The sequence below is a fragment of the Abrus precatorius genome, unplaced genomic scaffold, assembly GCF_003935025.1.
Source record: "Abrus precatorius isolate BTA unplaced genomic scaffold, Abrus_2018 Scaffold7, whole genome shotgun sequence".
Classification (NCBI taxonomy): Eukaryota; Viridiplantae; Streptophyta; class Magnoliopsida; order Fabales; family Fabaceae; genus Abrus; species Abrus precatorius.
The window spans coordinates 2889482-2903102 of NW_020874417.1; the positions used below are offsets into that span (position 1 = coordinate 2889482).

Genomic DNA, 13621 nt, shown 5'->3' on the forward strand with positions numbered 1-13621 from the left:
TGCAATTTTTCGATTGTGCATGTGCGCCTGAAGACTGTTTTTGTGTCCATTTTAAAGGTTGTTGAATACTTAAAATAGTTTAGTAAAAAATCAATTTATTGTAAACATATCTCTTTATTGATCAAATGATTATGAGGAAATAGATTATGTTTTTAACAGTGAATTCTCAAACTACTAAATAAAGTGCTTAAACATTAAATTTGATTAAGTTTGTAGAAAAATACAATTAAAAAATAAAGAGTAAAGGCATGAAATGTGCATCTATAAAAAGCGATGTTAAAACATCCAATTTATAACTTAATATAACAAAGAGTAAATTTTGTATATAACTTGTTGGATGATTTGTGAATAAAAAGATTATCTAATGGCTGAAATTCAATCTAGATCCCAGTTGACCATGCAATCACGTTCACATTTTTAAGAAAATGACCCATCCAAGTTATCTTTAACCTCTCTAAAATCATCCCAAGTAATGCACTGCTATCATTTTTATCCCTAAAATATATAGGGATTGATTATATAATAATTTTTTTCATTCTAATACTATAATTGAGTACTTGTTGGGACTTTTGCATAATCTAAAACTCTATTTTATTTTATTTTTCTTTATCTTATAATTCGTTGATATAATTGATTTTTATGTATTTAATCCTAGTACTTTATTTGAGAGTGACTTCATTAGTTATTTTATTTCCACCCTAAACCCTAAACACTTCATTGAATTTTAATTTTAATTTTTTAATCTTGTTGTGTATATATAATCATTTTTAATTTTAAATATATTCCTTTTTTAAACTATGTTCTTTTTTACATTTTAGTTGAATATATATTGAACAACTCATATAATGGAATGGGCAATTGTGTATAAAAGCATTTTCTTCTATGGGATCTGATTAATGAATATCCTAACAATTATTGTAAATGTAAATTTTTATATTAGTTATTTTATAAATTAATGATTTTTTGTTGATATCTCAATTTATGATTCGATAACAGTGTAAAAAATAGTTATGCTGTCAATGCATTTTAATTAAATTCATATGTTTTTTATTTAATGTAGAATTTTATTTAATGTAGAATTTTAATAAATACTTTATATTTATATTTACTTATTTAATCAGTATCCTAATTATATTTGTTAGATTTATCACATAACTATGCTACATTTCATATGAATTTTACATTAAAAGCATCAGCATGGAGGGTTCATTCTTATTTTCTAGAAAACCAGCAATAGAAGGTTTATGGCTAAGGGATTAGGAGAATTGAAGTTTCTTTAAAACAAAAGGAGGGAGAAAAGGCCACGTTCTTATATATATATATTAGTAGATTAAGAATTGAATTGATGAAAGAAATCAACTAAATCTCACGAATCAAAATCCAGTGCATGTCCTTGTGCAATAAACATCAAGAATCCTTATCAAATTATTTTTCTTTTGCAGATTATTGGCACAGATGTGATCCTTAACTCTCACTGTGGATTAGATTCTATTCATACCTTTCTTTTCGATTGCAAATTGCACTAATGTAATATATACATCATTGTGGGGTGGTTTAAAGGAAAGAATTTGAGAAGGAAATAGATATCAGTGTGGCTGATTGCGGTTATGTGATCGATTTGGATCCAAACAAATAATGTTTTCTTTGAGAATGACTCTCTAGATTTTTCTAATTTGATGTATCCCATTCAAGTTGAATCTTAATCACGATTACTCTCAAAATTAAGCATTTTTTTTTCATTTTCACAATGGTTTATCAATCCTTTACAAAATATAAAAAAGCTGTTGTCTTGCATAATGTAAAAATGACTTCGTTTTTAAGGTACAGTATATATTCCCTTAATGATGACTTTTTTCTATGCTCATAAAAAATGACAATAATTAAGTACCCTTCAATAACCATTATTGGTCTATAACAAGAAGAATAAGATCTTTCATTTTTAAGAATGATGAGAACTAAACAATTTGTCTGCAGTCAACAATCATATGTTTTAAGAAACATATTTATAAAATAAATGGAGTGAGATCTACCTTTCTTTCTTTTTTTCTTCATAATGAGCTCCAATAATTTGCATTGCCTTCATTCAAGTATGTTCAGACGAAAGATGAAAGAAATATGAAAAAAAAAGTAAGATGGTAAACATAGCACAAATAAATTAAAACAATATATGTTGTTTAAATGAGTAAAACTAAGATAAAAAAAATAACGAACAGTTTTTTTACTTTTTTAAATAAATGAAATAAACCCTCACCATTTTAACTATCTCTTTTTTTTTTTTTCTTCTCATCCAAAAATACCCAATTTATCTCTATTTCTCCGTAATTTTTCTGCTCTTAATTTCTATTCCCTTCAATATACCCAACCAAACACAGTTGAAGAATTATAAATTTTTTTACTGATCACAATTATGAATATTCAAAATATATCAAAACATTTATCGAACCAATATATTTATTTAGATTAATGAAAAACTATCAATATAAAATAATATTTTTTTTATAAATGTTTATAAAAAAATATCAAAATTGACAAGTAGTCAAAACAGAAATTGGTAAATAATTTTCTCTTTCTTTTATAAATGATATTGTTGAGTCTGATTATCAAAATCTTATTATTCTTATTATTATATGTGAATGCATCAATTTAGATATTTTTTGGTGAGAAACCTCAATAATAGAGATGGAGAAGGGAAGTGGGTAGCTATCAAAGTGATAATTGGAAAATTGTATATTACAAGAGAAGAATTGAGAAGGACAGGGCATGCAATTGAGGTCTAATATAATGCTTATTTGAACATTACAGATTCATCAGAAATGAGAGGCAGAGAGTTATGAATTGTGTTAAGTGAATGCAATGATTATGAAAATTTGAATGAGAATGGAAGAAGAGTTGTATGAGCAGCGTCAATTAACATTTGGATGTCCACATTCACTGACACATAATTACATTTGTCACCACTTTTAATCAATCTATCAATCAGCTTCTCAAATTATTGCCTTGCGGTTTCCATTATTGTTCTACAAACAGTAGCACTTTTACAAGCTTATTCTGTCCTCATATGTGGTTTTATTTTGTTTAATAAAATATTATTTTATTATAAAACTGTTATTTTTTTATTTTTAAAGATTTATATAAAAACAATTAAAAATAGAAAAATATATTTTTTCATCATTTTTATTTAAATATTTTATAATAAAAAACAAAAATATTTTTTTACCATATTCTAAAGGTTTAAAGTTTGAGTTCAAAGAAAAATAACTATTTCATTTTTTTCATCTATCGGTTACGGTTATAACAATGGTTCGTGTTTTAATTTTACAAAGACTGTGTAAAGATTTGAAGTTATTTCTGTAAACTATCACAATTCTTCATTATTAATCTTGACATTGTTCATACAACTTTATAATGTTATTTTTAACGGTAGAAAATTAAATTAATTTAAGAATAAATTTAGTTAAAATTACTTTGTTTAGTAACTTTAAATGAATATCCGAACAAATGTAAAAATGTAATCTTAAAATTAATATTTAAAATATAAAGTATACAGTCAAATAAAGTTATTCAATGAAATATATATCAATTATTTTTAAATTTATATGATTTTTTTTTGTAAAGTTGATCTATATATTTAATAAAAATATTATTTTAATTAATGAAGGGATAAATTTTAACATATGCACTGGGATTTTTAGTTTCTTTGGATCCGATGCAGCTGTTGGCTTTTCTGTACCGTGTATTTTCCCATGAGGGACAAATTCAAAATAATAATAAGTTTGGCCAACCCTTTTTTGAGTTAAATTATCTCTAATCATTCATAACCTTTAATAGAGTATTAAGCAATAAATTACCTCATTGACGAATGACTTTATCTTGAATGATGTACACTCGTCAAAATGGAGATCGCATGTTCAATATTGTTGCGTTATTAAAAATTTTATAATGGTAATTACTTGGTTTTTTAATATCTAAGAAAGAGTAAGACAAAAATCAAAGTAGAAATTTAATTTCATTATGGTTATTGTGTGTGCATGCACACATGCACTTAATAAAGGGAAAGACAAGGTTAGAAGTCAAGATTTAGATATTAGGTGTGCGCGCACACATTTTAAAAGTAGAGATTTGATTTGATTTGGTTGTGAATTAATATGTCTCTTTAAAAAATTTTATACATAATTTAATTAATGTAATTTGTATTATATTAGATCTATTTATACGTTCCTTAATATATTTATCCAAATTATTTATGTTATGCATATAATTATGTTTTTAAAATTATAATATCATTCAAGTAATTGCAGTATAAAAAGAAAAAAGTTTGAACTTCATTTGGAACTCTAGTTAACTAATTAATTTGACCAAAAGTTTTTAGGAAAAAAAGAAAATTATGATTACAATTTTTCAAAGTGTTCTAAACATAAACATATGAATTAAACAGTATGATTTGGTGCTGTTTACGTATCAGTGTAGCTTATTGCATTGATGATTTGGATGACATAATATAGACCAAACCTAATTGTCTTAGGCTATGCAAAATCAAACCAGAAGAGTGTGCACTTTTTCACAACTAACTAGCAAGTTTGTCAGATGAGGGAACACATGATATTGCTGTATATCCTGAACAAAAATAAGCTGTCTACTGATGATGAAGCAAATTAATAACAAATAATTTCAATCTATTATATTTACGTGTCGCTGTTTATATATTATTGAAGAAAAACATTGTATATTGTTTGCCACTATATGTTAATACTTAATGCGCCATATCGTCCAAACTGATGCATACTTAACTTTCACGTAAAGTTATGATTATGTTTCATAGAATCAATGATGGGTCCAGCCTTAATTTGAACCAATTATCTTCGTTAATTGTTTATTGTTATCTCATCGATAGAGAGGTGAGGGGGCATATGTTGCATTACATAGGCACCCATTTAAATATCATCAAAGCCACTGAGTAGATCGAAGCACCAGATTATCAATATGCTACAGAATGAACTATAATTATGATGTTGGAGATTTCAAGAGTCACCCACGTTTCCGAAAAACATTTTCAAAGAAAACACTTAGTTTGATTGGTAAATAAAAATAAAAATAAAATTTATTTAAATCACATTACAAGAAAATTCTTCTTCTAAATATTTAATATAACTATATTTAAGAAGAATTAAATTTAAAATGCAATCTCTTATATCAGCTGATCCACCTGACAGTTGATTTTGTACATAAATAAAGAGCTTGCTTTATATTAAAAAATAAATAAATATTTTACTTGGAAGTTTTTTTAATATAAAATTATCTAGCTGAGTAAAGAAGGTCGTCACTCCCGTCGTCTTTAAAGAGGAATATTCCTCATGTGTGTCGTTAAATATATGGTTTAATAAAAGATTCCTCCATTTTGATTTGATTTTAATTTCAGCTATGAAAACGATAATTATCATTTATTAAATAACCAAAACTAAAACGTTTCTACCAAGTTTCCTCCCTCCCGAGTAAAAGGACATGACATCTCATCAGAGACTTCGAACCTTCAAAACAAAAGGCCAACATTTTTTTTTTGTAACTAAGCTGAATATAGCACTTTCTTTAAACAACACGGTGTTTATATTAACTTTACTCTTAGAGGAGATGATCATTTTAGCTACACAGACATATCAACCACCGTTTCTTAAAATCGGTATAGCTTTAATGTTAGTTTTAAGCATATAAAAGTGATGATTATATATATATATATATATATATATATATATATATATATATATAAAGTTATTACTACATGCATTTTTATATATATTTTTATGAAGACTATTTCTATGTAAAAAATAATTTTTAAAAATAAATGAAAATTATAGATATTTTGTAGCATCTTCTCCAAATATGAATGTTAATCCACATTATTATTTTTTAATATATTTACTATAAACAGTAACATAAAGCTATATTTTAATTGAATTTGGATATTCTGCATAAGAAAAATTGTTAGTAATATATTTTTTAACATATTTTTAATTATTAACTAAATTTTATTAAAAACTACAAAAAATATTAATTTAAGAATAAAAAATGATAACAACATAATTTTTATAATTTTATTAAATTGTAATTAATAAATAATAATATTAAAGAGTATATTACTAATATTTCTTTCTTCCTAACACAATAATCGCTGCATAAAAGAATGAGACGGGCAGCAAAAAAAGAGGATTAAGAGAATTTTTATTTCATTTTTAAAAAAACTTTTCTCTTTTTAAAAACAAAAAATATACTTATAATGTAGGAATTTATGATGTACAGTAATTATCGACAAAAATTGAACAATAGATCGTGGCCACTCATGTGAGTAATTAATTATATATCCGAAACGATAAAAAGATATTCAATTTGAAAAACCAAATTCAATAACCATAATACATTAATCCTCTCACATTTTATAAATTTGAATCTTTACCAAAATTATAAATTTGAATTTTTTTAAAACATGAACAATTTTTTTTATATACCTTTTTATTGAGACAAATGATTTCATCATTACATGATACTTATTTTTTTTAAAAAAATTACTCTAAAATTATTAATTGCTTTCAGTATTTTTTTAGTTATTTATTTTCGTCAAATCTCAAATTTCTCAAATTTTGACTATTTATGCCTTCAAATTAACTCTTTTAATTAAAAAAAAAAAACTTGGTGTTTTCCTTCTGGATATTAATTATTTAAATTTGAGTCACTTATATTTTTACTTATTTACTTAAATTCATCGTACATATTTGTCTTAAAACTTTATCTTATACTTTTACGAATTTACTTAAAAAATTCGTCACTTGCTAGTTCTCATATGATGATATCTTTACTTCAGGAGTTTAACACACTAGCTTCACAATTAAAAAAATTTCCTATTTTTATATTTCAATAATAAATTAATTATTTTGATATTTCTCCTTTTACATTAAATAATCTTTTTCCTTATATCTCAATGGTTTATTTCATCAAATTAATTACTTTTAAATTAAATTATATGTATTACATCCAAAGAAAAATAAATTCACCTTTATATATTAATTTAAATATACTCCTTAGAACGACTTAATTGCTCGGCAGTTTCTGGACCTCTCCTTATATACATATGAATTAACTACCATACTTTTTATTATTTATAACATTTTCCTCTCTTAAGAATTTTAATTAACATATTATATGAATTAAGAAATGTGTATATAATATCCAAGATACTTGCTAATTTAACTCTAATACTTGTAAAGAACCGTATGTAATCTACTCTCCAATTCCTCAAAAGTCTTAGAAAGTCGAATAAAATCCGTAACATAGGAAATGGTCTCAGAACTGGAACACGTTATCAATAAAACCCCAATTCTTTGTAGAAATTAACCTTGAAAGCCCAATCCTATCTTCTTTTTTTTTGCCAAAGCCCAGTCCTATCTCTCTCTAACAAATTCTCTATTATTGAATAAAATTCTTACAAAACTTACAAACAAAATAATAAAAGCAAATGTATACCGAGTCATCAGAATATTAATTAAATAATTCAAAGATTTTTTTTTAATTGAGAAGGATAAATGTATTCCTTCCATAATTTTCAATATAGCTCCAATGAAATTTTCAATAAAATTTTTCATTTAATTATTCTTTAATTAGGGTCATAAAAGTATTGGTTAAAATAACACAAAAATAAAATCCATCAAATAGAGTGCGATATAGATTATTTAGCAGTGGATTTGATATGAATATTAACTTTATCACTTTTAATTTAAAATCTAAATGGCGAGCAATACGGTTTTTTTTTTCTAAATAACGCAACATACCTATTATTAATGAAAATACATTCGTAGTAGAAGCTATGAAAGCACATAACCTAGTCACATGATAGCCTCCAGCGAGCAGTAACCTGAAATGTACATAAACTTAAGTAGTTTAGTTAATCATTAAGTTCACAGGTAAGGGTAAAAACAGAACAGAGATGAATAAATTAGTGAATAATTGTACAGAATATTAGATATAGGGAAAAGAAAACATGCATTAATTTCAATTGGTCCGCGTTGATAGCAGATGAAAGTGATTGAAAAATGTTCTAAGCCTGTTTTCTTGATCAAACCAGGATGAAACACGTTGTCATTTCACCTATATAGTGTCTCACATAAAAGACACATTTGAAGTGATATAAGCCATTATATATTTAAAGTACCTCTTCTTGAAATTAACAGCGAAAAGGAGCAGATGAATCATTTCATAGACATGTAGGACTTTCTGGATCTCTAATCTTTTGAGACCCTAATAATTAAACCGGTTGGAGTCTGGTCAGTTCTGAGATGACCAGAACCAATCAAATCACGAAGATGAAATCTCATATCAAATTGAGACATTCGAAGACGCTTCTTTTCCAAAGAGGCCAACATCATCTCCTTATATCTCCGACGGCAGAGAAGAGAGACAATTTCCTTTCTTCCCTGAACAACAAAGTAAAAACAATTTCATTATTATCTCAAAAATGTTTCCTAATGATCAAAATTCAAGTTATATGCAAATATTATTAAACTTTCACGACCCAGGGGGGGGGGGAATTCTGGGCATCTATCGTTCGGGCAAAAAATACAAATCTTAAACGCTGTTAGTTCCAAATGACAACCCAAAAGATATAACCCAATCCACACTATCCCTCAGCCATTCCATAGAATAAATATCCTAGGCAATTAACTTCAAAGATGGACTTGGTCATGTCTACAGTGGCGGTATTTAACAGATCAAGCTCAACCTAACAAAGATCCCAACTGTGATGTAATATATGCCTAGCCGTTTACATGATAACTTTCCCAATGCATATCAGTTACCTGAAAAGCTACAATGAAGATATGAGCTTAATGGGGAGGGTGGTCAACTTGAGGGCACCTGGCTCCTCTCCACACATAAACATTTAGTAAGGAATGTTATGATGTAATTAATACAAATGTCTTCCTATCATGTCTGTGATCGTAATCTAGCACATAATATCGGTACTGCATTTAAAGTACACAAAAATTACTAAAATTTCACGTTGTGAATACGTGTGTGCTACAAGCATTTAGACAAAACCACATGGTAACCATTAAATGTTCATACCTGAACTAGACCCTTAAGAAGTGAGCCAATATTCGGAATTGCAAACCAATACATGTTTGGATCAATAAGTTGCCTAGTCTGAAAAGCATGGATTAGTGTTATTATACAAATTCAACTAAAAAAAAAAAAACGAAACATAAAATTAGAAAGGCTACAAGATTCTCAATACAGCTGATAGTGCTCAACTTTGATAAAGGAAAATGCAGAAAATGTAAACATTTATAAGATTTTCAATGATATATAACTTCACTAACAAATTTAGGCAGAAAAAGGGGCTAGGAACATTCAATAAGTTTGAAGAGGTAACCAAGGAGTGAGAATATGGGTACAACCTTCTTTTTCTTTTTTTAATAATGAAAGAAAATATGAAATTAAGTGAAATATTAGGCAAAAATAGTTGCATAAACTACAAGGTAATAGTTACTTCATACTTTCCAGAAAACTGAATGTTATTTTGATGTTGGTTTTGTTAGCCAAGTTGAGAGCAATATTATGAAGTTTAAACATTGACAGGAAGCTTTGCTACAAAATGTTTGTAATGATCTAAAACCCTGAATGTAAATCATGGCCACCTAGTGCATTAGGCTCCCTCCTAGTGAGGTATGAAGAGGGCAGATATACACAGCCTACCCTTGCAAGCAGAGTCTAATTCTAGGACTTGAATTTGTGACTTCCAAGTCACAAGGTAGCAACCTTACTGTTATGTTAATGCTTGCCCTCTTAAAATCGCAAATGTAAATCCATAAAGAAAATTAAAAAATGCCCATGCATCAATAATTTAGACTTTCTAGATTATTAGATCCCAAAATATCCGAAGACTGTAATTGCTTCTTTTAGTTGTCATAAAAAGAGCTCACATTCTGTTTAAAAACATAGACATTTTGGGGCAGTTATAAACACAAAACTGCTTGAATATAAACCAATTGTGCAATGCCTTATACTTCATTTTACTCACAAGGATCCCTGCATTAATTAGAAGGGAGATGTGATGGTCCTTCACCTTTCCCCCAAGTGACAAGAGTGAGCACTGCATAAAAAAGAATCACCCCCAGCAGAGAAACCTGATTAGTAAATATCCTGGGATAACATAAATATTTACCAGTCAATATGGCTTAAAATCAAAGTATCAAACTAAAAGATTTAAGCTGGTAAACTGGAATAATATGTTTTGATATTAGTATTTAATATTTATCACTGTAAATGTGGGCGTGACAGATTCCCAAATTGTGCATTCACATTCTCCCAAGTCAGGTTGCCAGATTATAACAAACTCTGTTGAGTAGACAGTGCAATGAGCAGAAGTACAAATTTTGAGAATCTCACTCACAAGCTCTTGATGTTCGATGCCAGTTTCCAGCTTTGAATCTAGAACATGAGTATTGAACCACCCAAAAACTTCATGTTCCCCTCCTTTATCTCCTTCCATTCTTTTCACAACACGGTCTATCTATTGCTCAATAGTTAGATAAATATAAACACATCAGTTCATAAACAATCCTTCAGAAACATAAGTCAATCAGAAAATATCCAATGGTGCTGTAATATACATTTTTTTTCTAAAGGAAATGTAAACTTCAAAAATAAGACACTAGAGTACAGTAGCACTCAAAGCCTCAGACTATAATGAATGGTTTGACATTATAACCCAACCATACATTCCTGATACTGAAACATGCACACATATACAATGAGGGATCAGTTTATACTGGTCTAAATTAAAACCATATTTGTACTATTATATAACTTTTTGGGGATAGTTTCATTCCAAAACCTACTATAAGATTGAAAATATTTATCATATAGATCTTTATGTATAAAATCTTGTATTATTCTAAATTATTTAATACTTCATTCAAGATTGACACCATATATACTTTCAAATTTAATGAAAATATGAACCAATCAATTATATTCTCAATATTGTTTAAAAAATTTGACACAAATAATGAAGTTAATGAATAATTATATTGCAACTGTTAGATCGAAGAAAAGCAAAATCTATATTAAGTTGTTGAACAATGTAAGAATTTCATGTCCTAATCCAGAATAAACCAATCTCTCTCTCTCTCTCTCTCTCTCTCTCTCTCTCTCTCTCTCTCTCTCTCTCTCTAAACTATGAAACCAACCTGCTTTAGGTAGTCATCCAAAAACATTACAGCATGATCATCTTGTCCAGTATTCAATTTGAAAAGGCGCAGCACTTTGTCCCTCCTTAGAGACTGCACCACAGTAAATAAATAATCATTATTATCACATTAATCCAGCAAAACTCCAGAACTTAAATTAGCAAGAACATACGAGGAAAGAAAACACTATTGTCTAGCAAATTACAACACTAAAATTATAAATTCCTAAACAAACCTCCAATTCCCTATCCACTTGTGTTCTGTCCTTCACACTGCTATACAATTGTGACTTCAATATAAAAGGCTCAACTGAAACCTGCAAACAGCCATCACCACTAATAAATTTGAATTGAACAATTAAATAATTCATCACAAACACGCATGGAGAATACAGAAGACGAATTAAATTTTGTTGATGTGGTTAAACGCTAACCTAACCTTGTGAATGTGGGGAAACTGAGCTCGCATGATTCGAAGCGCAACGAGCGTGTCGGAGAATGTGAGATCGCCCTCTGCGAATCGACGTAAAGATTAATGTAACCTACAAAGAGAATGAAAGGCTTAGAATAGGAGAGAATTGCGTACCGAGCGACGAGGTGTTTCCGGCGTCGGAATCTTCATCTCGCCGGCGTTTCGTCCCTTTCGATGAAGATTCTGGAATGTTTTCCATGCGCTGTGCTTGGTAGTTCTAACTAACTTCCTACAATGCTGAAATTTCACTGCCATCAAAAGGTTTCAGTTTTATTTTAAATAGAAATCAAAGACATTACCCAGAAGAAACGTCTATGGAAGATTTTTTCATAATGATGACTGGAATATGAACTTATGTCGCTTGTAAATTTTCTACATCTTTTACCAGAATGGCGCCTGTGAAAAGTGAAAATGCTTAATTTTGAAAGCATGGTGATTTTTTATAAAATACTTTTTAAAATTTGGCAAAATAAATATTATTTTTCAAAATGAATTATACTAGACACTTGTTTAATAATATTTTTGCAAACCAGTATCTTTTATTTTAAGAAATACTAGACAATAATTTTTTTTATCAAAAACTATATTGAAATGCATTAACAATTACATAAATAAATATAATTTTACATTTTAAAGAATATCTGTTAGAAATTTTTATTAAATAATTTATCATAAAAAATATCCAATTCAGTCAAAATAAGTTATATAATTTGAATGTTGAAATAAAATTGATATGTGATCATAAAATATATTTGTCAACAGGTAATTTTTTCAAATTAATCTTTTTCAGTCTTTGTTTTTTTCGCTTAATACATGTCGGTGCATTGAATACAAAATATGTAAATATTTTTTACACTTTTCATTAATTTTTCTTTTAACTAAGAACAATTTTATTGGAAATTTTATTCTAGTTTTTTCAGGTAAACAATTGTTTCTAACGGTGTACTACTAATAGAATCTATTAAACTAGCATCAATTATATCTCATGCAATATCAATAAAAAAATACAGGGTTGAGAATTGACATTGTACAACCAACAAGAACAAATTTAAAATACAAAATACCATCATTCATGGAATATAAAATATGAGAAACAAATACCAACAATTACATCCAATTCAAAAAATGTGCCATGAGTAAAAAATTAAATAGAATAACCTTTTGATTATTGAAAGTAAACTTGATTTATTTAAGCACACAATAATTAATTTGAATTTTGTTTGGATATTTACTTAAAAACTCAAATAAAAAAATGAATTTTTTATCCAGTCGAATAAAATTTACCTCGTTTTGTTAACTCTATTCCTAATACACATAACAAATACTAAGATCTCATCAACACGCTTGTTAAAGGTTCAAGTGTTAGTTTCTATCTTATTCAACAAATTCTTAATGCAGGAGAAGTATAATATTAATCTTATAAGTGAAACTCCATGTATCTAGCTACATTTCATCTGTCACAGATAAAATCACAGTTAAGTTAAAGAAAACCCATGTTTGAGCCTTATAATATGAAAGATTTCCCGAGCAATAAAGTGCTCTTTCATTAAATCTCAAATAATGGGCAAAAAAATTGTTAACAGAGGATGAAAATAAATTGTAATATGAGATATAATATGAAATGAGAAAATAATTTATTATATTGAAAATAAAATTCTGAAATTAGAAAGTTTAATTACAATTTTTATGATATAAAATACAAAGCTTGATTAAAAATTAAAAATATTTTAAAAAATAGTATTAAAAAGTGTCTTTTTAATATTTGTTTTAACTAAAATTTATTAAAGATTATAAAAATATAAATGAAATTTATTAAATTTCGATCAATAATATAAAATATATTAAAAATATTTCCGTAGCATTCATCTCATATTTTACTCTTACAATATATAATAATATATTTCATTTATGCTTTTTCC

At 27.3% G+C, this 13621-nt stretch overlaps 1 protein-coding gene across 2 annotated transcripts; it reads right to left on the bottom strand.

The window, feature by feature from the left end:
- Window positions 1–7724: 7724 nt before the first annotated feature.
- On the bottom strand, window positions 7725–11962 carry LOC113873221 (serine/threonine-protein kinase 19). Of its 2 annotated transcripts, XM_027511261.1 has the most exons (9): window positions 11817–11962; window positions 11670–11743; window positions 11467–11547; window positions 11232–11324; window positions 10433–10552; window positions 10061–10132; window positions 9106–9183; window positions 8195–8456; window positions 7725–7897 (listed from the first exon to the last, which is right to left on the bottom strand). In XM_027511261.1, exons 1-8 carry the CDS (start codon window positions 11899–11901, stop codon window positions 8265–8267), a joined length of 795 nt encoding a protein of 264 aa, XP_027367062.1. In that variant the 5' UTR covers window positions 11902–11962; the 3' UTR covers window positions 7725–7897; window positions 8195–8264. The 2 variants fall into 2 exon arrangements, with proteins under 2 accessions (XP_027367062.1, XP_027367063.1); XM_027511262.1 differs by lacking the exon at window positions 9106–9183.
- Window positions 11963–13621: the final 1659 nt, after the last annotated feature.

Coding starts and splice junctions, on each gene's coding strand:
- LOC113873221 (XM_027511261.1), bottom strand. CDS start 11,901: ATGGAAAACATTCCAGAATCTTCATCGAAAGGGACGAAACGCCGGCGA. Junction 10,553..11,231: donor TGGATGACTACCTAAAGCAG/GTTGGTTTCATA, acceptor ATTGAGCAATAG/ATAGACCGTGTTGTGAAAAG. Junction 9,184..10,060: donor TAATTAATGCAGGGATCCTT/GTGAGTAAAATG, acceptor CATGCTTTTCAG/ACTAGGCAACTTATTGATCC.